Source organism: Pituophis catenifer, unplaced genomic scaffold, assembly GCF_029215685.1.
Source record: "Pituophis catenifer annectens isolate HBS135680 unplaced genomic scaffold, rPitCat1.0.hap2 SCAF_4, whole genome shotgun sequence".
Taxonomy (NCBI): domain Eukaryota; kingdom Metazoa; phylum Chordata; class Lepidosauria; order Squamata; family Colubridae; genus Pituophis; species Pituophis catenifer.
In genome coordinates, this window is record NW_027256884.1 from 78,782,895 (window position 1) to 78,808,846 (window position 25,952).

At 35.7% G+C, this 25,952-nt stretch overlaps 1 protein-coding gene across 3 annotated transcripts in view; it reads right to left on the minus strand.

Annotated features, from left to right (window-relative positions):
• The window catches only part of LOC139317286 (interferon gamma receptor 2-like), a 30,795-nt gene extending 5,804 nt beyond the window's left edge, over positions 1–24,991 (minus strand). The window contains exons 1-8 of one of the 3 annotated variants that reach the window (XR_011600427.1): positions 24,785–24,991; positions 16,983–17,109; positions 16,705–16,874; positions 15,129–15,271; positions 11,216–11,348; positions 9,492–9,646; positions 3,048–4,217; positions 257–544 (exon numbers count right to left, since the gene is read on the minus strand). Coding sequence is in view for 1 of the 3 variants with exons in the window: in XM_070944338.1 (XP_070800439.1) it covers positions 4,080–4,217; positions 9,492–9,646; positions 11,216–11,348; positions 15,129–15,271; positions 16,705–16,874; positions 16,983–17,109; positions 24,785–24,854 (936 nt within the window). In the remaining 2 variants the exon portion in view is untranslated. Of the gene's footprint in view, positions 1–256; positions 545–1,610; positions 4,218–9,491; positions 9,647–11,215; positions 11,349–15,128; positions 15,272–16,704; positions 16,875–16,982; positions 17,110–24,784 lie in introns of those variants that run through there. The other 2 variants (XR_011600426.1, XM_070944338.1) reach the window with 2 other exon arrangements.
• Positions 24,992–25,952: the final 961 nt, after the last annotated feature.

Sequence of the window (25,952 nt, forward strand, 5' to 3'; positions counted from 1 at the left end):
AAGCAAACTTGACATGCTAAGAGTTGTCCTGTTTCTTTTTTCTTGGAGCAGACCATATTTCAAAGATTAAACTATTTTGTTCATTGTAATTACATTAAAGTCAAATAATCAGCAATATAAAAATGCTTTGTTTTATATATTAACATGATTTTATGAGACTATCCCACAGCAGTGCTTCTTTATCTTACTTGTGTATTATCAAAAGGTGTAATATAATTGCAGTAGAAATGGGGTCTCCAATACGCTGCCCATGGATTTTCTCCTTAGTGCTTCTCAGACACGCTGCCAGATAATTTTGAGAGAGAAAGAAACCTAGCTATTGACTTCAGAAAAGGAAGTGAAAGAAGAAGAGAGATGATGGTAATGGTTATGACAGGGCACTCAAAAGAGGTGTACAAAATGAGAAGGCACAAAGTACCTCACCTTGAAGCAATAAAGCAGCTACATCTTTTGCATGGCTTGTGCAATTGCTTGAAAGCTATGACTGGCTGTGTCCGCATGCATAGTCAAATCGCTGCTGGCAGTGTTGTCTGTGCAGATAATCCTGAATAAAGCAGTGTGCAAATCTCACAAAAAATTGCTGCATTGGGATTTAATAGAAGGGTGCTTTTGAGCTAATACTTTGTAAATCACCTATTTCAAATACCTGCACAGCTGTAGCAATATACAGTAATAGCCAAAATTTGGAAACCTTTTAGGAAAAGTGTATTTTCTAAAACTAGCTAATAACACCACTTTTTTTGAAGTAATACCATAAAATTATATATCAATGAAAAGATAATTTAATCAAGAATGTAATGTAATAACTTTCATGAAGGATTTGCTATTAGAATAACACAGTATAAAGAAGAAAAGTGAAACATATAGAAGACACGAGATATACAAAAATTATCACCATAGAAAAAACAAGATATATAAAAATTATCACATCAGTTAATAGTTGAGTAACATTTAGCATGAATTATGGCCTTACAATGTCTTCCCATGGAGTGAACCAAGTCAATAGTTCTGCAGCTGTTATAATATGAAACCAAGATTGAATGATTGCTTCTATTAACTGGATTTTATTACTGGGTCACTTCTGACTAACATGTTTCTTTAGTTGGCTCCATAGATTTTCAACTGAGTTAAGGTCTGGGCTATTCCCAGACCATTCCAGCAGTGGAATATGATTATCTTGAAACTCCAAAAAAAAAAAAAAAAAAAAAGTGTTATTAGCCATCAAACTTCAAAAATACATTTTCCCCAAAAAGTTTCTACAATTTTGGCCACGCCTATATATCATGAAGAGGTAAAGATTACATGAAAAGCTGTGTCTGGGTTTTTTTTAAGTGCCACTTAAAAAATGTGGGCATATCATGGTATTGCAAATACTGTGATACAAAGACATCTGAGGTATTGCCCAGACTTTGGTAAACAATTCCTTCTAGCATGCATTGAACAAGTAATGAGTAAAACAAGCCTCTAACCCATTAAATGAGAGCCACGGTAGCGCAGTGATTAGAATGCAGCATTGCAGGCTAATTCTACTGACTACTAGCATTTCTATTCTCACCAGCTCAAGGTTGACTCGCCTTCCATCCTTCCAAGGTGGGTAAAATGAGGACCCAGATTGCTGGGGGCAATATGCTGACACTGTAAACCAGGGGCATCAAACTAGTGACAATACGTCATGTGATGTATCACTTTTTCCCCCTTCGCTAAAATGGAGGTGGGCGTGGCCAGCGTGTGACGCACCCGTCCCACAAGTTCGACACCCCTGCTGTAAACCACTTAGAGTGGGCTGTAAAAAACTATGAAGTGGTATATAAGTCTAAGTGCTAAATGCAAATATTTTCAAAAATTGTACAGCATACCACTCTTAATTCCAGCCATAAGTCTGTTACATTCAAAAAGAGACTTTTATTTACTCATATTTTGGCACATAATTTTTTTTAACTTAACTGCTTTCTTGCATATTAGCATTTTCCACCAATGAGATGCCAATCATTGGCTGAGTTCAACATTAGTACTACATTTTGTGTGATGCTTAACACAAGTATTTTAAGAGTTCAGTTTTGGCTTAATACAGAGCTCCCTAATTTTAGGAGACTGGACATCAGATACATTTGGAATATTCAGTTTTAGAACTTAAAAGATAAAGTGAGAAATCTGTAATACCCATTAATCAGCCATGGTTTTAATACAGGTTCTGCATTTGATTTTATGTTTCTTCCAATAAAAACAAATACATTATATACATACATTACCAGGAGGAAAACAAGAACAAATTCTTTACAATGTTATCAAGAATTTTAAGCAATTTTAATCCTTAAACAACATAAAGTACCATTAATCATAGGCTGGGTGCCCAATTAAAATTGAATTCTCACTGAAATCAAATAGCAGCATATTCATATAGTCCTTGACTTACAACAGTTCACTTAGTGACAGTTCAAAGTTATAACAGCACTGAAAAAAGTGACTTATGACCATTTTTCACACAACCATTGCAGTATCCAGTCATGTGATCAAAAATTGGATGCTTAACAACTGACTTGTATAGTTGTCAATGTGCCAGGGTGGTTGCAGTGTGCCAGAGTTATGTGATTTCTTAGTGACCTTCTGACAAGGAAAGTCAATGGGGAAGCCATATTCACTTAACCATGTTACTAACAATCGCAGTGATGCACTTAACAACTGTGGCATAAAAGGTCGTAAAATGGGGTAAAATTTCACTTAGCAACAAAAATTTGGGGCTCAGGTCAATCTCATTGTACACATGTTGTGCTTTGACAATAAAGGTTGAATTGAATTGAATGGTCATAAGTCGAGAACTAGCTGTAGTCATTTCCTTCTTCCCAGTATTTTCTAGGGTTTATACAAAGTAAGTTGCTTCTCTGATAGAAAATATGTTATATACAGTACAAATATAATATACATCAGAAATTCAATGCAAAAACAGTATAAAAATGTCTAAGAACTCAACATTTCCTCTGAAATCACATGCAAGTATCATGAAAACTATGAAATGATTATTTAAGTTGGTAATTAAATGGGTGCCGTACAAGGTTGAACACTTCAAATCTTGCCATGATAAAGGAAGGAAATCCAAGGAAGGGACAATCTGTAGTGATTCTGGAAAAGAGAAATATAGGAACTCACCCTGCTGCAATTCTGAGTAATCTCAATGTTTATGCAATTGCCTAGAATTCTATATACAGTACTGTTTAAATAAGCTTAGCAAGAAGAGCATGGAATAACATCTTCAAATGCTGCCAGTCCAATTGATTTTTTTAAAAACAAAAAATACAACTAGACCATAGTCTGGTCTGTTAAAAGTTGGTAGGAAGTGAAATAGTCACACAAGTCACAGAAAATTACAATAATTTAAGTTGTTGCTGTCCTATGAATGTTGGAAGAAAGATCCCAATTAATAAACAGGCTGTAACTGATCCACCAGACATAACTAGTAGGACCTTCAGTCCATCATGCAGGGAAGTTCTTCTGATTCCATCCTGTTCAAGAAGAACACAAACTTATTCGAAACACATTATTCCATTCACCAGCTGTAGTTGACAGTATTCAATTTTACATTCTTAAGATTGCTTCAAATTAACAAGTTTAATAATGTAAACATCAAGCCTATAAATTAAAACCAGGTCAAAAGTGTTGTTATGTATCTCTGATATTTAACAGCACTGAAATTTTGAATGATTTCACTAGCTAAATTTCATGTCAAATCAACTTTTCTCATCTCAGTCTACTACAAAAAGTTTTAATGAGGTAATGTTGGTGTAAACTATCCATGTTGTAGGATAGGACAAAACTCTAATCATTAGAAAAATATATATGTATGAGGCAATAGGATTTGTGTTCTCCTAACATTCACGCTGAAATTCTAAACATAAGACTAAATACTAGGACTTTCTTCTAAATGAATAAGCTTCTCTATGAAAATCAGTTTTTTAATTCACAGTGCTATGCAGATGGATGAGTGGAACTTCCTTAGAAATTTGGTGATCTTAAACAAGCAACTAAAATAACTTGATGGTAATGAATAAGATGTAAGTGATGTAAAATATTTTTCATCATATCTGTCAACTATGTTCACTGGGAAAACTTATCAGAATCTTATCATCTTCTGCTTTGGAGGTAACTGAAATAATGTCCCAAGGGTCTTCTCCTGCAGAGTTCTGAAATTCTTCAATTGTAATCATTTGGGGGTCATTAAGATCCTGAAAAAAGCATTAGAACTGTTAGGAACCAATAAAATATATACTCATATTTGCTATGATAATATTGAAATGCAAAATAGTCAACAGAAAAGCAATTCATAACATTTTATTGAGGAAAATTCTATTGAATTAAGGGGTTTCATTCATTTCATATAAATATTCATACAGATTTATAACTGAAATGGGATCTTGATTGTGTGTCCAATTTTATATTTAGAAAGTTCAGTTGCAATAAATTGGATTTTTAAACAAATGTTATCATATCTCAGATGTGCCAAACTTTAAAGTAATATTTTTGCTCACAGAAATGGGGCCAATTTGCAAGAAGAAAAGAAAGATGAGGGCACATAATCAGGCACTATTATAGCCTAGAGTAGTAGGAGTGAAGAAAAATGATTTATGCTCCTGGTAATTCAGATTGTTATTAGTCTCTAATTTTAACCATGCTGGAATATACCAGAAGGCTGCAAGCATATTAAACGATTTATGACAGGGATCTGCAACAACTCTGGGTGCAAAAGCTAAGTGGCTTTGTATGTCATGTCAAGGATGACATTCAAGAAATGGATCAGACTCAGTTTTATTTCTTTTCTAGTCTTAACATTTGAAATATTTTAGCAAGAATAAAATCCCCAAATTAAAATAGCTGTTAAAATTAAAAGAAGAAAGCTGCCAAAGTAAGATACAGTCAAGGACCCTCTTTTCACATTTGGTAGTCTAGACAAGGATATAAGAAGAGAAATAAGCATATTAAGACTTGTAAAAGTTTTGGGGTGGAGGTTTTTTTTTATAATAATCCATTAAACTTGTATGCTGCCTGACTCTTAACAATTCTGCTGCTCACAACAAAAGAAAAAAGAATGGCAAGCACAATGAAGGATTTCACTCTCTCTCGCCAAATTATTGGGTATAGAACATTACCCTTCATGGCTTTTCTAAACAATTGCTGAGTGGGAGCCATCTAGTTCTTGTGGTAGTGGTGGATCTTGTTGGAGAGCTTACAGAGAAGGTGCATTTCCAGGATTCTGAGAGATGGCATTGTCTAACTGAAGGAACTGAGAGTGTACCTTCTGTGCAAGATCTAATCAGCTGGACAGACGTTATGGGAGCAGGCAGTCCCCAAACTAACTAGGCCTTAATGTTATGTTTTTAAGGGGTGCATGGAGATCACAAGCTTCTGTTATACTTAACACTTTGCCCTTAATCCTAATGCATAAAAAAGGTCAGTTCTACTCATTCTGAGTGCTGGATCTAAGATCCTAACAAGTCTTTTTGTTTGTTTGTTTGTTTGTAAACCTAATCTATGCAACCTTAATCTTTGTTTTGGAATTGCCTTTTGTGTTTTTAAAAATGATATTTAAATAAATACATTCACTTTTATTAATTCATATGTCTGTTCTACTTCAATATCGTTTGTACTATTTTTAGATCAATATTTACTTACAATTCTTATGGTATTATATATAGATTATATAAGAATAAGTTCTATTTTTTAAAAAAAATGTTCTTGGTATGCTCATTCATAGTCCTTATACTTCACTGCTGGAATCTAATTTTTAGATTCTCAGTTCTCTTATGTTTGTCTATAAATGAAATATAGGATTGATCTTGATAAATAAAATAAACTTTAACCAAATACACTGTACAGTAATTTACAATGAAAGCACTATAATGACACTTGAGGCATAAAAGGACTTGCAAAATAAATAAATAATATACCAAGAAAAAAAATTCAGGAGTAAATCCAGATTGCAATTACTGTACGCTTTACATTTGATTAGTTCCCATTTACTGAAAAATACTAGCTGACTCAATATTAAGCAATTTCCATCTAACAGTTTCCACAAAAAAAATCAAGAATTAGTCAAATAAAGAAAGTCTAGAATTAATCAACAGTTATATGCAAAAGTCCCAACGTCCTCATTAAATTAATTGTTTCAAGTGGACAAAACCTGATACAACATTTACATGAAACAAACTTAATCACAGCAATTTTGACAAAGTAACCCCCTGCCTTTGGAATGCAGATTCCCCCTAAATCAACGGTTCTCAACCTGGAGGTCGCGACCCCTTTGGGGGTCGAACGGCCATTTCACAGAGGTCGCCAAAGCCCTCTCTCGCCCCCCCGCCTTCACTCACCCTCACTCTCTGCTCTGTTGGATTGCTGGCCGTTCGCTTACCCCGCCCACTCCCAATCTATTGCTGCCTCCTGAGTCCCAGCTGACGGCTAGAGGAAAAAAAACTGTTTAAATTCTTGCCGCGGGGCTTCAAAGGGCCGCCCTATAGCCAGTGGTGCAGCCGAACTGCTTGTTAAATTGCTGGCTTGCCCCGCCCCTCCGCACTACTATTTATTGCCAATAAATAGTGGTGGGCGAGGGGCGGGCGAGCCAGCAATTTAACAAATGGTTCGGTGTTTTTTTGTAATTTTATTGGCCCGCGGAGCTTCAGCATAGGCTAATTAGCTCTTGCTTAGATCGGCTCCCGACTCTCAGCTGATTTGCTCTCAGTTGTTTTGCTCAGGGCTCTGCTGCTTGCTTGCAAAGAGTGCAGATTTTTTCCCCCCTATCTATGCTGAAAAATGAAACTGAAAGTAAAAGCCTGCTTTACTGTTGCTGCAACTTGGAAAATTAGGCAGGCAGATTTCTTTTCTTTTTCCTCACCAAAAAAGGTAGGTGCAAACAATGGGAAATTTAGGGCAAAAGAGGAGAGTTCAAGATTTTAAAACACAAAAGAAAAAAAGCTCTATTTAACTAGGGAATTGTAATAATTGAGATACTATTAATTGTATATTGTGTTGAAAGCAGAAATGGTTAAGTTGTGGTTTGGAGAAATATATGGGGGAAATTATTTGGTTTATTATTATTGGTAAATATAATTAATTGATTTGTAAGAAATTGGATTGCATGGAAATAATTGGAATATTCATGTTCATATTGATTAATATACAAAAAAGGTAGTTATATAACTGATTTATATTACAATGTGGAATTTATTTTAAACAACTGTAATATTACACAATTAACCAATGTGAGAATGAATATAAAAATAGATGACAATGGAAAGGGGTATAATATAGAATAGAAGGGAAAAATTGAATTTGATTAAGATTAGAGATGAAGGGTAATATTGGTTTTTTACAAAAATAGATGAGGAATAAATATGGCAAAAAGGAAATATAGAAATTGTAAATTTAATTGAAATGACTAAACACTGTTTAAATTTGTGAACCGGCCAAATACTCTGTTCAAAGTGTTGGAAGAAGTCTCCTTCTAGGTTCTGCTCTAAGTGGGGAAAAAGACACTGGAAACATGGAGACTGCTTGGAAAGATGGTTTAATGGTGGACAGGATCACATGGCTTGAGTTCCTGAACAGAAAAGGGCAGATACAGTAAATCCTCGGGTTTTTATGCTCTCTCTGGCTCTGCATTTCTTGGGGCCACGAAAGAGTATCCTGATTGGTTGTCAGACTCCCAGGGGGTGGGGGGTCTTAGCTAGCTTTGCTGGCTGATGGTCACATGTGCTTCCCAGGTCACATGTGGTGAGTTTCTGTTGCTAGATGGGTAGAGGGCTAATCCTATCTTTATTGGATCTTTGGCAATTCCTACTATGGCTCTGCCTGAAGGAGGTAGATCTTTGTTATGTAGAATAGACTGGCCCAGGCCTTAACGGCCCATTGACAAAGGGTGGGGGCAGGAAGATGGGAGCTGCTTCAAAACATGCTTATTCCAGGGAAATATAATATTCTGCCTTTTTCATATTTCCTAAAATATTTCACTCTTCCAGGAAAGGGGTGGGTGCTAATTTCCTACAAAAGAAAATACATTGTATGTTTGTATGTGTGTTTCTAATTATTGCTATTTATTCATATTTGTTCTCTTTTATTCTTTAAAGTTTAACAATTCATTCTTTATCTTAATATCTTCATATTTGTTTGGGGTTGGCTTTCTTCCCTTTCATCTTTTTTATTGTACAGCAATCTTTCTCCTCAAACCTACCACCTCTCTCTTTTCTTTCCTTCTTACTTTCTCTTCCTCCCCCTCTTCTTCTCCTCCCTACTTCCTCTTCCTTTCTCCTTCTCCTCCTCTCTTCCTCCCTCTCTTACCCTCACTCCTACTCTAATTTCCCTTCCCTTCCTTCATCCCTCTCTATTGCTGTATCCTTTTATGCATATGGACTACTCAGAGGGCTGAAAAAGTTATTTCTGACTGGTTCTCGCACTTTTGACCAGTCCTCGAACTTAGGACTGTCCTCACATTTTACGTTTTTGCCCTATCTTGTCACCATGGTGAAAAGAAGCAGTTGTGAAATGAGTGACATGGTTGTTAAGAATGCTACAATGGGCATAAATGATGACCAGTCATAAGTGCGAAGACCGGTCAAAAGTGCGAGGACCTGTCAGAAATCACTTTTTTCAGCCCTCTGGGTAGTCCTTTTGTGCATATGGACTACTCAGAGGGCTGAAAAAGTTATTTTTGACTGGTCCTCACACTTTTGAGCAGATCTCGAAGTTACGACTATCCTCACATTTTACGTTTTTTGCCCTATCTTATCACCATGGTGAAAAGAAGCAGTTGTGAAATGAGTGACATGGTTGTTAAGAATGCTGCACGGGCATAAATGTGAGGATGGTCATAAGTATGAGGACCAGTCAAAAGTGCGAGGAAAAAATCACTTTTTTCAGCCCTCTGAGTAGTCCATAAAAACATAGCCATGGCCACCTGGTCACATGACCAGCTAGCCACGCCCACACAGTCACATGACCTCCAAGCCACGCCCACAAAATAAGCCACGCCCACGGAACCGGTAGTAAAAAAATTTAGAACCCACCCCTGGTTGGGGGTCACCACAACATGAGGAACTGTATTAAAGGGTCGCGGCATTAGGAAGGTTGAGAACCACTGCCCTAAATGATCCAGCCTCACTGACATATTTATAACCAATCACGATTTCTATTTAATCCATGATTGAAAATCAAGGTTTAATGATAATGTTCAATTAATGGTGTACTTCCTTTGTTTTCAACCTGCACCATTACCTTCAGATCACAATCACAGCAAACATAATGTGTAGGGGTCAGGGTGCAAAGACTGCATGGTTCTGGCTAAAAGAAGCTCCAATGTTAAATTAGAAGAAAAGGTCCCACCATCATATGTTAACGTGTCTCAAGTCCAGCTATGTCTGATTTTGCTACGGAATAAAGGATGTAAATGTAATTGAATTCCAGATATAGTTTACTACAATCAGACATTATTGCAAGTCAGCAGAAATACATACCTCTGCATAGTGTGATGGTATTGTTAGAGGAGGTTGCCAAAAGGACTTAATTATATTTAGATACTTCCGAATAATCATTAACAGCGAAAATACCAAAGCTAGTATTGCAAACACAGATATAAGTATCAATATGCAATAGAGCATTCTTGTTCCCTCTGAAAAAGAAAGACATTGATATATTATTAACACATTGAAAGACACATTTGCTACAAAATGGCAGAAACATACATGAAACAAGTTATCAGTTTGTTGGATTACAATATAGTAATACACTGCAATGAAAGTTCAGAAAAATGGTACTATACTATCTTGTCTACTAATGAAGTTTCTGTGCAGGAAGTGAAGTGCCAATATAGCTGGTGAAAAATATGCAGGACATAGGGCCATAAAAAGCTATTAGAACAAATTGAATGTGGGTTCCTGAACAGTGTTGAGTTATAGGTACTGTTGGTTGGAGGTTAGATTATTAAATAGAAAGAAAGCCCTGGGGTGCCATGGCGAATATAGATAGATGGGTAGATCAATAGATAATAGATGATAGAGAGAGAGAGAGAGAGAGACAGACAGACAGACAGACAGACAGACAGACAGATAGATAGATAGATAGATATTTGAGAAATAGGAGAAGTAATTCCTTCTCATACAGTGAAACATGCCTCATTACTTTTCCTTTTTTTAGTTAGGTTTAGGAACAATCCCAGTGAAATAATCTGCAAACATGAACATTATATAGAGGGATACTGTCAAAATGCAGTACATTGTGTTTTAAAAAATCGTTACTTTTCATCTTAATCCGATGTTTCATGGCAAAGACTTGATTTCTACAGAATTCAAGAACAAAAATTTAAACCCCAAGAAACTGAAGAGAAGAAGGAAAAGGACTAAAGGACAAGACAATACAGTACTATATGGACCATCTGAGATACCAACATCAATTTTCCACTCGAATTTAAGTGTATTTCATCTAGAAAGCTGTAATGAATTGTTCATTACTGCTATAATCTCAACTAGCATCTTCAGTTAATTTGTATTAAGGTTTATGTTTCAGTAAAAAAAAGACCTTGAGTGGCTTACACGCTTTGTTACAGTACAACTTTCCAGCACAATTTTAATCTGGATAATCAAACCACAAATGCTATAACAGTGAAATCATAATCATAACCAATATACAGCCATACTCCTGTTGATACAGGAAAAATCAGGTACTTCCTCTTCAGGACCGACACAATATTCACCCATCCTTCAGAAGAATCAGGTCTTGATCACTTTATAAAACAACATAAATAAGGACTATCCTCACCTCCACAGAGATGCTATTTCATAGGAGTAGGGCTGACCCAGAGAAGGATCTCTGATATTATTTAAAGGCTGAGATGCAAAGAAACCTCAACAAAGAGGCAGAGAAGATGTGATGAGATATGGGACATGTGTACTCAAGAAGGAAGAATGGATATTTGAGGCCAATCCTCACTGGTCACTTCCACTCCTAATCTTGTCTTAAGGCCAGGTTATGTTACTCCTACCAATAGTGATCCTGGCCACTGTTTTTGAATGGCAGGCCAATTATAATAAATCTCTAACCTATTATCATATTAGACTGGTTTGTATTTCCAAGATCTGGTTGATGAGGAGAATTTGGCATCAGTCATGTTTCCATGGCAGGAGAGATGATTTAAACAAAAAATATCTACATAATTATACATCAATTAAATAGTAATACATACCAGTAATTGTAGTCATTGCACAATAAATACCACTTTTTTCTCCTTCGCGGTTATACAGTCTTGCTTGTATCCTAAAGCAATATGTGGTTTTTTCCTTTAGATTCTTAAATCTGTGTACAGTATTCATGATTAGCTGTAGAATAATTTAAAAAGCCAGTTAAAACATTATTATATAGCTCCTGTTATTCAAATTACAGTCCTTTCATATTAATTTAGAAGTACAGCTGTTTTAATTCATGGTAGGTTCATTGTAGGTGTTTATCTGCAATACTTTGGATTCAATCTAGGGATAGGCAATCCCTAGCCCACATGGATCCCCCAGAATCCTATTCTTGGCCTTCAGATAGCTCTCAGTAGATACAGCCAACATTTTTGTTATGTGGTAGAACCACAATTATATCCAATATTTTTAATTAGAATGTGGGAGGGGTGAATTTAAGGAGTACTGACTTTGTTTTGCAAGATTTGAGGTACTCCTTTGCCCATTTAAAAGATAGATCTGAAAAATTTGGCTTTAATCTTCCTAATAAAGGTACAATGCCTCCTGAAGCCCTCAGGCAGAACAAAAAGATAGTATGGGGCTCCCAGATTGAAAAGATTACCCACCCCCAAATCAAGGATTTTTGTGGAACTATCTCCAACATTGTTTGTGACTGCTGAAAACTTGTATTCCAGAATATCTAAAATAACTACTTTTAAATTCTAAGCAATTTGGATAAAGGAAGCCCAGTATCACTGCTTAGCATATAGTTGATCATAAATAGCCTAAGGATTTATAATATGTTTGTTATCCCCAAAATCAAAGGTGCTCAAAGGGCTGCTATCCCATCTATGCCTTTTGTAACATATCTTCTATTTTCTCCACTTTCCATGCCACATTTGCTATGGCTTTCTATAAAAGGTCACAGCAGGTAGTAGCACCTTGTCAACCACATCCAATCTCAGAAAAATAAGAAAGGTTGGATTTGGTTAATAGTCGAGATAAGTAAGAAAAAAGTTCTAAAACAGTTGCAGGGACAAACTTTTTATATTATAAAAGCAACGTGGATGTATTGAATTTGAGGTAGATTTTCCTTTGGACAAAACTTCAGAGGTTTGTGGGCCTCTATCAAGGAATGAAAGCTGATCTCTAAATAATTTTAAGTTTTAAAAAATCTTGTTATACAACCTACTGTGATCATCCCACCTAGATAAGAAGAAATTCTGTAGATAGTTGGAAAAGCTTTAGTTACGTCTAGGCTGTTTATAGATTATGAAAGATGTGAGACCAATTATATGAAAAATCAAGTGGTCAGTCATATATAGGTAAGTAGCCACAGAAATTGAATAAATAAGTAAAACCTCCCAGCCTCTGCCTCCTCCTAATTCTTATCATCATCACCTTCATTTATTAAATTTATCTAAAGCATTTATATAGCCACCCATCTTCCAACCAATGCTACCAGTAGTAGGCATTAATGAAAAATTAAAAGATATATAAAATCAATTTAAAACTATAAAAGTCAACCAGTTAAACATTAAAACATTAAAAATAACAAATGTGTACACTGATCAAATTCCAGTGACTCTGAGACTCTTTTTTCTCTCCTAATGGTGAATCAATCATATATTCAGTATGTTTAAGTCTACAGTTTTGGAAAAGGATTAGTTCTTCTAAAAATTTACCCCATCTATGAAGCTAGATTTATTTTCCATGGACCAGCTAATCTCATTTTCTATTATTATTTTTAAAATATCCAAACAAATCCCATTAGAATAATTTTAATACTTTTTATGCATTTAAAATACATCTTTTTAATCTATGTAATCAAAGGTTGTGAGGTTAGTCATGGGCAGGCTTTTCTTTATTTCTTCCTTAATATCTGTAAGGCATTCCGTATTAATTCTCTCTCTCTCTCTCTCTCCCTCTCCCTCTCCCCTCTCTCTCATCTATCTATCTATCTATCTATCTATCTATCTATCTATCTATCTATCTATCTATCTATCTATCTATCTCCTACCTATTTATTTTTTCGTATTTCTAGACTGCCCTTCTCCCTCAAAGAGGAACTGTAGGCAGTGTAGGTATTCAGCATAATATTGGCATATAAAACAATATATAAAATTAAACTGATAAAATTTAGTTAAAATTTTAAAAGTTATAAAAATATAAAATTCCAAAAAGACAAGAAAATTTCCAAGAAGGCAATTTAAATTTATTTAAATTGGTTGATGGAGGCAGAAGGAGAGTTCTCATGACACCAACCAGCGCCATGACTGCACTGTCCTTTGTCCCCATCCCCCACAAGGCTACTGAGTCATGGAGGCCACCTCATTTCTGGGGGAAGTATATTCCATAATATGGGGGCAACAGCAAAGAAGGCTCTCTTTCTAGATCCTGCCAGTCAGAATTCTTTTTTTTTTTATTGGAAAAGTTTTACAATTACATTTTCTCCCCATTTCCCCCCCGCAACCCTCCCTAGCCTCCCTAACCCTCCCCAACCCCCCCTAACCCACCCCTCCCCCCCGGACTTCCATAGAATATAATCAAAATCAAAATCCCCTTTTTGTAAAACTTGAACCCCTCCATCCCCAATATATTTTTCATCTTCACAAAATTCAAATATTTCTATCTTTATATAACACTTTCAGTTAAAAGCTATCTGATACTTCCTAGTCTGATATTTGTTCTGCACATAATCTATCCACTTTTTCCACTCCCATTCATAAGTCTCTTGTGAGTGATCTTTTAGATATGCTGAAATCTTCGCCATCTCTGCAAAACTGGCCATCTTCAAAGTCCATTCCTCGATAGTGGGCACAGCTTCATTTTTCCAATATTGACCTATCAGTAATCTCGCTGCTGTTATCATATACAATATCAACTTTATTTCACCCAGTGTAAAACCCTTAACTATACCCAATAAAAACAATTGTGGAGAAAACTGAATTTTTTTCTTCAAAACATTCGGCATAACCCACCAAATTTTTATCCAAAAAGCCTTCACCTTCTTACAAGTCCACCAAATATGATAATATGTAGCATCTAAGCAGTCACATCTCCAACACTTTGGTTGAACATTAGGGTACATGCACGACAATTTCTTAGGATCTAAATGCCATCTATAAAACATTTTATAAAAATTTTCCCTCAAATTCTGCAACTGTGTAAATTTAACATTCTGAACCCAAATTTTTTCCCATGTTTCCAACATCACTGGTTCTGCAAAATTTTGTGCCCACTTAATCATGCAATCTTTAACCAGTTCAGTTTCTGAATCCCTTTCTAACAAAACATTGTAAAGCCTTTTAATATGCATTGGACCTTTCTCTTTTATATGTCTAACCAATTCCTCCTCATGCATCATTATACCAGTTTTTTGGTCCTCTTTCCACCTCAGTTGAAGTTGATTATACTGTAACCAAGTTAGATTAATCCCCTGCCAGTCAGAATTCTTTGACTGATAGGATCTGTAGCATACTTTCCCTGCCTGCCTGATTATATTTTGGTGATCACTGATGATTTTCTTCACCCAGGTCCACCCTGTATAAATACAGTATTTGATGGTTTCTCCATTATTTAATGACAATGATTTATATTATGCAGTGGCCCCCAACCTTTTTGGCACCAGGGACCAGTTTTATGGAACACAATTTTTCCACAGACTAGGGGAGGAGGAGATGGTTTCAGTTTTGCTTGCTCACATGCCACTCATCTCCAGCTATGCAGCCTGGTTCCTAGTAGTCTGTAGCCTGGGGGTTGGGGACCCCTAATCTAATGTATTTGTTTTTATTGCTGAATCTTAAGAATGTTATTATAAATTTGACCTGCAACAGTATGGGTAATGATATAAATAAGAGATTAACATATTTATTCAAATGTTTTCTAATAATTCTTATATTATCAGCTTGTCAAGGAAAGGCAAGTACTTACTGATTTATCTGCTGAATTCTCCCAATAGATTGTATAGTCAAATGAAGAGAAATTACTTCTTTTCTCAAAGGGAGGCAAGAAACTTATAAGAATTGAATTAGCTTCTGAGGTTACATTTATTTCTCTTGGAGGTCCTATAATGGCTAAAATGAATATACAAACACCATTATTTTAACCAAACATCATATCTCCATTATTTTAGTCAAATATGCATAAGAAACTTGTGCATGAACTATGTTAGTTCATTTTAATGCTTGAGAGTATTTGCATTCAAAAAGAAATGCTTGCTTGCAGCATTTTCTGCCACTGTCATTTGAATACATAGAATAAACCCCACAGTTCATCTAGGAGTTGAAGGCAACATAAATGGGAGACCCCTGTGAATTGAGTTTAGCATTTTCTGCTGTAGTCTGCATTAACATCTATGCAACACTGGATCATATCTTGTATGAAAGAATTTGGTACTTTCTAATAGTACTGGATCTAGATTTTAAGTTTATTTTTCACCATAAAAGCTTGCTGGGTGACTCAGAATAAATCATCCCAAAAGGTTATTGTTGTGGAAGTGAAAAGTAGAGAGGTGTATGCTACACAGGACTCCCTGAGTTTCTGAAGGAAAAGTGGGATATAAATTTCACAAAGGATCAACCAAAACCTAAATAATATTATAGAAGACATGATGACAAGAGAAGCAGCAGCAATAATGGGAAAAATTCATATGCCTTTATTTGTATAGAATATTCAAGATAGGCTAATTATTCACATAATACTGTATCATACGTGCTTCTGACAAATGATGAAAATCTTAAAATTCCATAATGCAATGGTTATGACATCATCTAAAATTTTCTTACATAGAGGATAGTGTATCATTGAAGCACATGAATATTTTTCTTGGGCTGAAATGAAATTTACAATTCTGCTTATAGCATACATTTATGAATAGCTGTGTATTGTTATGATAAATAAGTCTCATTCCTTTTTTTAAAAAACCTTATTGACACGTTTTTATGAAAGAGTCAATTTCATAAAATGCCTCTGGATCTTAGTTTATAAAAGCTGATGATGCCATTATAAATTACTGTATTTTTCAGACTATAAGACGCACCTGAGTATAAGGCACACCTTAGTTTTTAGGGAGGAAAATTTAAAAAAAGCTGATTGGGGGTGGATTGGCCTCCCAGAATACCCCCAATCAGTTCCCAGAGGTGAACTTTAGCAACAGATTCGTTGATGGTGAGCTCTGTGCCTTGCTTTTTTTTCAGCCTCTGAAACCTCCGTTTGAGAGGCTTTTTTTCAGCTTCTGAAAGGGAAAAGGCTGGGCGGGGCTACATTCGGACTATAAGACACACCCAGATTTTTACTCTCTTTTTGGGGATAAAAAGGTGTGTCTTATACTGCAAAAAATACAGTATTCAGTCTCTGAGACAAAATCAAGACTTGGTATTATCGTATAGGCCCTATCTTTTGTTCTATTGCCCCCAGTTTTCACTTTCACATATGAAATGACTAAAAGAAACATATTTAGTCAAAGGCTTAATTAATCAATAAACAACAAGTAACAAATAAAACATACTATCTTGTTTAGCAACAAAGGAAGATGTTTCAGTCCATTCAGATTTTAAGTTGCCTTCTTCAGCTCTAACACGCAAAATAATTCCAAAAAAATCACTGATAGACTGAAAATCACATTCAGGTTTTGTGATATCTCTGCAGTTCACTTTTTTCCATGTTTGGGTATAATTTCTGCAATATAATAAAAAGACAGTAGAATTCCTTAGTGGTGAAATTTGAATGACAACATATGATAAAGAATAGAAATTTATATTTGATATTTGACAACTGTTTACTTACAAGCGACGCTGAACGCTGTAAAACACCGGACCATTGATTCCCTTAACTGGAGACCAGCTCAATACATTCTGAAAATTATATGACTTAATTTTCAAATTCTGTGGTGGTGGTAAGGAGAAAGAAAATCCTAAAAAGGCAAAGAAACAAGAGACGCTAAAAAGAATAAAAACATAATATCCACAATTCACCATGCTTCAAAACACTTCAATGGTGAGGTGAGTTGCCCATTACTGATGCAGATATAATACTGTATGCTGGAGAGCAATAACTAAGCTTATTATCAGTGTGCCAATAGCCTATGAACACTTATTGCCATATTTTTATACCATACTATTTCTGGTGATTCAAAGCAGTTTACATAAAACATCTTAAAATTCTCAATAATTACAAATGCAAACCTATTTGAAGCCTATCAGGGTAATTTCCACTGTTTTGTAAAACACAAACAAAACTATCCTTGCTTCAATGTTAAAGTATCCATTACTCCCTTAATCTCTCATGAAGTGGAAATCTAGAACAGCCCCTCTCAAGGTGCATGCATGGGGGAGGGACAGGAAGAAGCTACCATGGGTGCCAAGATTAAAGTCAATTAATTTAATTGAGTCCCAATTAGTGTTAGAACTGTCACAATGGTAACTTCGGACACCTTTTCCAACTTGAATTCTGGAGATAGAGAGACTGAAGAGAGAGGGCATTGGGAGGTATAGATAGAAGGATAGATCCAAAAGAAGGATGGAGACTTCCGGCAGTGATGTCATGGTGTAGTGGGATGAACTAGCGGGGCTCCGCTTGTTCGTACCCGATTTTTCATGTTTTTGAGGCTTTTTCGGCAGGTCGGATCTTGGAGAGATCGACCACGTGGAGGGGTCCCATTAGGGTTCGTACAAGGAGTAGTACGAGCTCCCATTTGGCAGGAGGAGCCCTCTGGATATACATGGAAGAAATCTGCTTGATAATGGCAGATCCAGAGGCATGACGGCCCGATGATTGGTACAGGGAGAGAACAGTGGAAAGCGGCTTGAAGAACCAGTGAGAGGAGATTTAAAAGAGACAGAAAGGGAAAACTCTCAAGGATTATAAAAGGACTTGTGACAGAAGCAATAAAGTGAGTCTCCAAGAGGGAATTGAGCAGCAAGTCGGCGGTGGGAGCAGAGATCATGAGCTGTCAAAAAGGGAAAAAAGAGTGACTGTGTGAGCTGTAGCTAACAAGTGGATTGGGCATTACTAGAAAGAAATCTTTATTGTTTGGGACTGTTTCTGGGGGGAAAAAAGAGAAAGTGTTGGTCATGCTGGATGTGTTGGAGGTGACAGATTAGAAACTGTGTTACAGACGACAGAGGTGACTAGGCAGTTTTGATTAGAGTAAAGAAGACATTTTGGAGGAAGAGCTGGAAAAAAAACCCTCAGGCGCAGGACTGAGAGAGAAAGAAGAAGTAAAATAGAAGATATTATGAACTTAGACAAGGACATATAATGTCAATCTACAAATCTACCAGTCAACAAGAAACTTTGGTGTTAGTAAAAAATTAATTAAGGAAAGATTACAGAGTAATAAGTAAGATTTACATAACAATATATTTATATTTATATACTTGCTGAAATATTCATTGTATTTATAATCAGGTACTCATTTATTTTTTTGAAACATTTATAACTTATATGAACCCATATTAACCTTTGTTGACTCTTAGATATCGTGATATATAGTTAATTTAATTGTAAGACAAATAGACAACATTGGAGAGTATTGGGACGTTGTCAGGAATACGAGTGAACATAATTATGTTACTTTTTCATAACATTTACAATTTTTAATATTTTATAATATTTATATATCATTGTAGTATTATAGAAATATATTTAAGACTGATAACTAATTGAATCTTAAGAAAGGAGTATAGTTAAGAATTACTTATTAATATCTATTTATCTGTTTATCTATTTATTTATTTGTTTACTTATTAATCATTAGTTAATTGTTAATTAATTATTAATTAATTAATTAATTAATTAATTGTGAGAAACTGGTAGTGAATTAATTAAGGTTTATATTAAGAGACAAGTGGAGATGTTATATCTCCACTTGTCTCTTAATATAAACCTTAATTAATTAAACCTTAATTAAACCTTAATTGTATGGAAAGAATTTAGAGGAATTAAGGAAGGATAGTGATTGAAAGAGAGGAATAGAAGAACACGGTTGATTATATGGTACTGTGGAAACATTTTTTTTAAAATATCAAAATGACAAGTACAATTTCCCCCTCAGGATTAAGATCTGCGGAAGCTGGGTTGAGAGGTGAAAAATCTGGTTCTACCATTAACTTACAGAATATGCAGTCAACCCTACTAGCAATACAGGAAACAATGTTAAAAATGCAGGCGGTTATGACAAATAATCATGAAGACATTAAGAATGAGAAGTAAAGGGGGAGATACATAAACTAGACGACAAAATAGGTACAATGCAGGAGATGATAACCAAAAATAAACAAAATATAAAGTTGGTATAGGTTAAAACTGATCATATGGAAAAAAAATTAGACATAGCAACAAGTAAAATGGTGGCAGAACATAGGGAATTGGAAACAGCTATAATAAATTTGGAAATGGAAAAATCAATGTTTTACCTTCGCTTTCAAAATATTGTGGAATGCAAAGAACAACTACTCCCCAAACAAATGGCTGAAGTCCTGGCGGAACCATTACAAAAAAGTAAACAGGAGCTGGAAAATGAAATTGACGAAGCATACAGGATTCATATGAATTATGCACGGAGAAATAAACTTCCGAGAGAAGTTCATGTTAAATTTGTGAGGAAAAAAAACAAGGATGAAGTATATACCAAAACAAGAGAAGACCCTGATGTATAACGGAAAGGAGATCATAGTGTTAAAACAGATCCCAAAAAGAATAAGGGAGCAGAGATGAAGTTACCACTTTCTTTCCACACAGTTGTTAAAATATAGAGTGATGTTCCGATGGCTCATCCTGGAGGGGATGCTAATAACATGGCAGGAGAAGAAATTCCGGATTGACACCTTGGAAAAGGCACAGGAATTTTACGACCACTATATAAGTGGGAAGGACGAACAGAATAGTAGAGAGGAAGGAGAAAGTAAAAGCCAAGAAGATCCGATATCTGAGGAAAAAATCATGGAACAAGAGATAAGACACCAGAAGGAAACAGAGCATCAGGTAAGAGAAGGAGCCAGAACTAGAGCACAGACTGAGAACAGAACAAGGAGAGGACCAAGACCAATAAATAAATAACAAGATGGAAAATGAAATAAAGATGCTGTCATTAAACTTAAACGGCATCAATTCACCATTAAACGTAAACAGATACTAACAAGACTACAAAAAGAAAAGATGGATATCATTTGCCTCCAGGAGGTACACATTAGAGAAAAGCATAGTGATCTTATAAAATGTCCCAAATTAGGGGAATTACATGTGGTGCTGGCACAAAACAAGAAAAGAGGGATCGCTGTATATATAAAAGGTTGGCTAAACTCCAGAAAAATATTAGAAGAGATAGATATAATGCCAAGCACTTGGGTGGATCATAGTCCCTTAATATTAAAATGGAAAGGTAGGAGGAAAAAAAGGAGATGGACCTTAGATCAAAGAATTATAAAAGAAAAATTGTACAAGCAAACAATGGAAAGGGAATTAAATTATTTCTTTAAGAAAAATAGAAATATACGACTCCACAGAACTTATGGGACACTGCTAAAGCATATATAAGGGGAATATCTATAGCATATGTGGCGAGGAGAAATAAAGAAAAGGGAACAACAGGCGTCAATATTGGAGAATCTTAAAAAACTAGAATTAGCCCTACAGAAAGAACCCCAGAATGAGAAAATCATAGAGGAAAGAGATTTAATGAAATATAAAATTAATATATTACAACAGGAGATAATGATACAAAATATAAAATTGGCAAAACAAAATTACTTTGAAACAGCACATAAACCAGGAAGATGGTTAGCCCACAAATTGAAAAAAGAAAAAGCTAAAAAATTGATACATTTACAAGATGAACAAGGAAATTTGCATTATAAGATTGATGAGAAAAAAAAACATTATTCAAAAGTACTTTCAAACACTATATTGCCAAGAAAATATTGCAGAAGAAAACATAAAATATTTATGGGAGAGAAATTTGCCAAATGTATTAGAGGAAGATAGGGAAATGTTGGATGACAAAATTACCTTAATAGAGTTGAAAGAGGCAAGCAGAAAGCCAAAAAAATAATAAAACCCCAGGGCCAGATAGAATTCCAGCAGAATTATATAAAACATTTCAAGAATCTTTAGAAGAACTTATGTTGGAAATATATAATGAAGTACTGGAGACAGCTAAAATGCCAAACTCGTGGACAGAGGCATACATAACATTAATCCCAAAAGAAAATACAGACAATCAACACATCCAAAATTATAGGCCAATCTCGCTATTAAATGCCAATTACAAAATTTTGGCAACAATAATGGCAGAAAAACTAAAAAAAATACTAAACAAAATTATTCATTCGGATCAAAATGGGTTTTTATCCAAATGACAAATTAAAAACAATACAAGAATTATAATGAATATATTAGAGTATTATGAGGCCCACCCTGAAAGACAATTGGCATTAATATTGAAGGATGCACAGAAGGTGTTCGACAACTTGAATTGGCAATTTCTAATTAATCATTAATTCATCATTAATTGTGATGAAATTCGGCAAAAAATTTATAGAAATAATTAAGGCAATTTATTCAAACCAAACTGCAAGAATTATGATAAATGGAGACCTAATGGAAAAAGTCAATATAAATAAAGGGGTTAGGCAAGAATGCCCATTATCTCCGCTCTTATTCATTCTTTCATTAGAAGTTTTATTGACTCAGATAAGGGGAAATAAGGAAATAAAAGGGTTAAAAATTAAAAAAGAGGAATACAAAACACAGGCCTTTGCGGATGATATGTTCATAATAGAGGACCCTTTGGAAATGGGAGAAGTGCTACTACAGGAAATAGAGAAATTTGGCATAGTCGCAGGCTTAAAAATAAACAAAAATAAAACAAAGATACTCACCAAAAATCTTATGAAAGGCCCAAATAAGAAATTAGAGGAGAAATTAGGAATTCAAATTGTAAAAAAAGTAAAGTATTTGGGTATTTGGATAACAGCAAGAATATCTTCAATAAAGGAAGATAATTATTTGAAACTACTGCTGCAAATTCAAAAATATTTAGAGAGTTGGGCGAAATATAAAATATCATTGATTGGAAGAATTGCTATGATAAAGATGAATATTCTACCAAAAATTTTATATTTATTTCAAATGGTACCTATAAAATTGGGGAAAAGCTTTTTCTAAAAATTGAATAAAATTATTAGTAAGTTTATATGGCTGGGGAAAAAGCCCAGAATTAAATTAAAACTCTTACAAGATTCCAGAAATAAGGGTGGCTTTGGCCTTCCAGGTTGGGAACTTTACCATCAGGCTGCAATAATATCATGGCTCAAAGATTGGATAAATTTAAAAAATGGAAGAATACTAACGATTGAGGGCACGATTTACAGAGGGTTGGCACGCCTTTATTTGGGAGGGAAAGAACAAAGCCCATACATATTTCCAAAGACATCAGGTAAGAGAAGTATTATTAGAAATCTGGATGAAGATCAGAAGAAATTTTTACACAAAAGTTCCAAGATGGATACTGACGATGGACGCCTTGGTCTACCCAATTTAATTGATTTAAATAAAATAGTAACCTATAAAGAGTTATTAGATGGACAAGGAAATTTGAGATCTAAACAAGAATTATTAGAAGAAGGAATTAAAATAGATTGGTGGCCTTATTTACAGATCCAAACAAAATATTAAAAAGTCTTAGAATTATATGGATTTCAAAATGGACAACAAGAAATGGATAAAATATTAACAGGGACAGATGAAAAGATAATTACCAAAATGTAATTACCAAAACTGTCTCCTCAAATTTAAAACTCCACATAAGTACGGCCGCCAGAATCTCATTTGCCCAAAACTGGAAACAACAACATACTCCAACAAACACGATGATTATAAAAAAAGGTGCTGGAGTGTGCAGAATCAGATAAGTTAACGATGGAACTTAAGGACAGAGAGGACATGGAACAGATGGTATGATTGGCTGGAAAAGGAATCTAAAATTAATGGATAGTGTATAGCAAAAGGGAAGATATTATAATGGGATGTTATATTTAATGTGTAGTAGGTATGTATATAAAATGTATTGATTATATGAATAAGTATGTAACAAAAAAAAAATTAAATGCATATGTATATAGTTGGCTGAAAGATAAATTGGATATTACCAAAAATGCTGGTATTGGAAAGCTGTAAAAGTGTAACTAAGATTTAAGGATGTAAACATTGAATAAAAACAATTTATAAAAAAAACAACAAAAGAAGGATTGAATCCAAATCCAAGGAAATTCTCCAACTGTCAGAATGGCATGGTTAGAAATAAATAGTTATTGCCATGGAAAGTTAACAACCTACAAATACTTTGTAAAATATAAACTTACTAGAAATATCTTGCTGAGAGAACTAAGATGATACAGTATTTTAAAACTCAAGGTTGAAAAAGAAAAAGTATTCAGAAGCAGTGAAAAAGAGGTAAAGTTCTAGTGACCGTATATTGGCAGCATTCAAGTGAAGTTTCTCCTCTCTTAACACAGACCTTCACCAAATGCTCATGAAACTTTGGAGTTCTGAGGAACACAGATTGAAAAATATTAAACATCTTTATTTAGACAGATTGTGCGTGCTAGATAATGCTCATGGTGATTTTTACTGCTTGCATGATTTTTAATTGCTTTTTAAGTAAACTTTTGTGTATTTCTTTTGTTTGTTTTTCATTTTGGGAAATTTAGCCTTACAGCATAGAGCTGAGGGAGGGAAGCTCTTCTCAAAATATCAATGCAGATTATTTTGGCAACTACATTCACTAAAACATGATGCATCAAGACAAGTAATTATAATTCATAGAGGTATATGATACACGTTATAACCAGTTCTATATCTAACACCTCATTTTTACCTACCTAATAACTGTAATCCATTGGTCAGCTTTTGTAGTCTTACTAAAATCACTCATTTATTTTGAAAGTGTCTATATAACCATTTAAAAGGTGCCAAGCAAATATTTGTATTGCTAGCATTCATAGCAATCCTACAGGTTAACTTAGTTCTCATCCCATCATAAATGTCTGTTTAAATAACAATATTCATAACTAAATAGGCTGATGATGCAGCTCTAGATCACTACCCATTTAAAAAAAACTTTACAGAGCAGTATCTCTTTTTCCAAGAAGCAGCCCGAATTTATCAAAGCTTATCAAAAGTGCCCTCTGCTCCCCATAAATTCGCCATTTTTCAATCCAAACAGCCGACCTTTGCCTTTAAGACAAGCCTTCCTCTACCCTACAACTGGGAAGTCTCTGACTAGACCTTTGATTTTATAGTGAGCGAGCGAGCGATTTATTATTTATTTATTTTCTTATTGCCTTGAGGAAATCGACTTGCTAAGATTAGACCTGAACTCATAAGAGTGTGTTGGAAAGAGATAGCAACCTTATTCAGATGCTGGAAAATTCAGCCCATCCCTTATTTGGGATTTTAAAAACCACACAATCCACCTAATTAAAAGGCACAAGAACCTCCAGATTCCTTCTCCCAGGACCGCTCCAGCCACCCGCCAACGCTATTTTCATACACGCCTTGGAAAGTACCTCCCAGCCCCTGACAACTACCTCCGACAACCGCGGAAAGCAGCAGCCTCCAGAGGAAGAGGAACAGTAGCCATTCGCCAAGGGGTAACATGCCGCCAGCGCTTCCTCTGCTCACGCGCCTCCTGAAGGGGTAAGCAGCGATCCTCTCGGCTCGTACGCCATTCTTTGCACCCCAATATCGTCAGGCCGCGGCTGCTTCAGCTCCCGTAGGAGGCTAACGGCGACACCCTTCAGCTTCCCGAACGAGGGCGGAGGCGGAACTGCGGAGGCGGCGCAAAAGCTCGGGAACTTGCTTCCTATTCCGCCTGGCCAGAAGTTCACAGCCCCGAGGAGCAACGGGAGACGGTCGAGTGCTGATGTGGGACTTGTGGAGACTGCCTTGCCTTTCCCAGCAACGCTCTAACTCCACGGGTGAAATGTGCGATGCCCCTGGCCTTCTTGGACTACCATTCCATGATTCCTGACGTGGCGTCCTCAGACTGATGAGAAGCGGAATTTAGGAAAGCCACCGATTCCCTGCCTTGGAATTCATTCTGGTTACATATCTCAAAGGTGCTTTTTTCAAGAGGCAACGGGATTTCCTTGTTTTTCTTGGAAGACGTTTCGCTTCTCATCCAAGAAGCTTCTTCAGCTCTGACTGACTGGTGGGGAATGGAAGGATCAAAGTCAGAGCTGAAGAAGCTTCTTGGATGAGAAGCGAAACGTCTTCCAAGAAAAACAAGGAAGTCCCGTTGCCTCTTGAAAAAAGCACCTTTGGGACAACCATGACCTGGATGACTGAGAAGCTCCATAGACACGTGGGTTACATAGTCCCTTTATTTAGCACTGATTTGCATGGATGCATTAAAATGTTTATTTGAGGCATGTGCGTTTTAATTCTTTTTGTTAACGATTTGGGGTGATGAACATAAACAAAAGCGTAGTCTAAATCAGGGGTCTCCAACCTTGGCAACTTTAAGCCTGGAGGACTTCAACTCCCAGAAAGCTGGCTGGGGAATTCTGGGAGTTGAAGTCCGCCAGGTTTAAAGTTGCCAAGGCTGGAGACCCCTGGTCTAAATTATGTAGAACAGTGCGCAGCAGATTCGCGTCCGGCGCAATCTCCGAGCATGTGCAGAGACTTTGGGGAAAATCACCCTGGCGGTAGTTCCACCCCTGCAATTTGCTGCTTCCTGTTTTAGTCCCCATGCAC